This window comes from Pyrgilauda ruficollis, unplaced genomic scaffold (genome assembly GCF_017590135.1).
Source record: "Pyrgilauda ruficollis isolate IOZ18807 unplaced genomic scaffold, ASM1759013v1 scaffold208, whole genome shotgun sequence".
In the NCBI taxonomy this organism is placed as follows: Eukaryota; Metazoa; Chordata; class Aves; order Passeriformes; family Passeridae; genus Pyrgilauda; species Pyrgilauda ruficollis.
In genome coordinates this window covers 296,936-298,327 of record NW_024520096.1, presented here as the reverse complement: position 1 = coordinate 298,327, position 1,392 = coordinate 296,936, and the positions used below count along the sequence as shown (strand labels likewise).

Sequence of the window (1,392 nt, the reverse complement as noted above, 5' to 3'; positions counted from 1 at the left end):
GGACCGGGACCGGGACCCGCGGCGCTCCCGGGGGATAACCGGGACCGGGACCCGCGGCGTTCCCGGGGGATAAGCAGGACCGGGACCGGGACCCGCGGCGCTCCCGGGGGATAACCGGGACCGGGACCCGCGGCGTTCCCGGTGAAAGCAGGACCGGGACCGGGACCCGCGGCGCTCCCGGGGGATAACCGGGGCCGGGACCCGCGGCGTTCCCGGGGGATAACCGGGACCGGGACCGGGACCCGCGGCGTTCCCGGGGGATAACCGGGACCGGGACCGGGACCCGCGGCGCTCCCGGTGGGAGCGGGGCTCGGCGGCGCCGGGGGCGGGGCCCGTCTGGGGGCTCCTGCCGTGAAAGCGCGGCTGCGATTGGCTGGCGAGGCGAGGCCCGGCTGTCACGGGCGCTGCCATTGGCTGCGGCGCGGCGGCGCCTCACGCGCTCCGGCCGCTCCTTTTGTTATTGTAGGGACGGAGTTGGGAAAGGGCCGAGGGAGCGGGAACGGGACCGGGGAGAGGGCCGGGAGGAGGAGGAGAGGGCCGGGAGGAGGAGAAGAGGGCTCAGAGAAGGCGGGGGAGGCTCAGGGAAAGGGCTGACAGAAGGAGGGTGAGGCTGAGGGCAGGAGGAAGGGGCTGAGGGAAGGGCAGAGTACTGAGGGAAAGGGCTGAGGGTGGGAGAAAAGGGCAGGAGGCTGAGGGGGAACACGCAGGGTGGCACGCAGGGTGGCACGCAGGGTGACACGCAGGGTGGTACACAGGGTGACACGCAGGGTGGCACACAGGGTGACACACAGGGTGACACACAGGGTGGCACGCAGGGTGACACGCAGGGTGACATACAGGGTGACACGCAGGGTGACACGCCATGCCTTGCAGGGCCGCAGCGCCATGTCCCTGGGCAGCGACAGCGGCCCCGGCATCGTGCACAGCCTGCTGTGCCACCGGCAGGGAGGGGACAGCGAGGCCTTCGCCCGCCGCGCCATCCAGAGCCTGCTCAGGAAGCTGAAGGAGAAGAGGGACGAGCTGGACGCGCTGGTGGCCGCTGTCACCTCCGGCGGGGCCCAGCCCGGCCAGTGTGTCACCGTGCAGCGCACCCTGGACGGGCGGCTCCAGGTACCGCGGGATGGGGGGGACACACAGGTAGACCCTCCCCAAGTTTGGGGGTGCCCCGGGAGCCCCCTCCGCTGGGCTGGATCCCCTGCCCGCATCCCCCTCCCCTCCGCGGCATCCCCCGCGCCGCCCTGCCCGGTGAGTCAGTGTCTGGCGGCCGCGGGCCGGGGGGAGCGGGGAGGGGGGGATTTGTTATGTCTGGAGCCGGGAGGCGCGGGGAGACCCCCGGCCTGGCGCCAGCCCCGCGCTGGGGGGCTGGGGGGCATCCCGCTGTGGGGGCTTGGG

General features: G+C 73.6%; 1 protein-coding gene across 1 annotated transcript in view; it reads left to right on the top strand.

Annotated features, from left to right (window-relative positions):
- LOC121353526 (mothers against decapentaplegic homolog 4-like) overlaps nt 1–1,392 on the top strand; it is an 8,252-nt gene that overhangs the window by 1,951 nt on the left and 4,909 nt on the right. Inside the window, exon 2 of the mRNA XM_041467426.1 lies at nt 816–1,110. Coding sequence (XP_041323360.1) covers nt 816–1,110 — 295 coding nt within the window. The remainder of the gene's footprint in view (nt 1–815; nt 1,111–1,392) is intronic.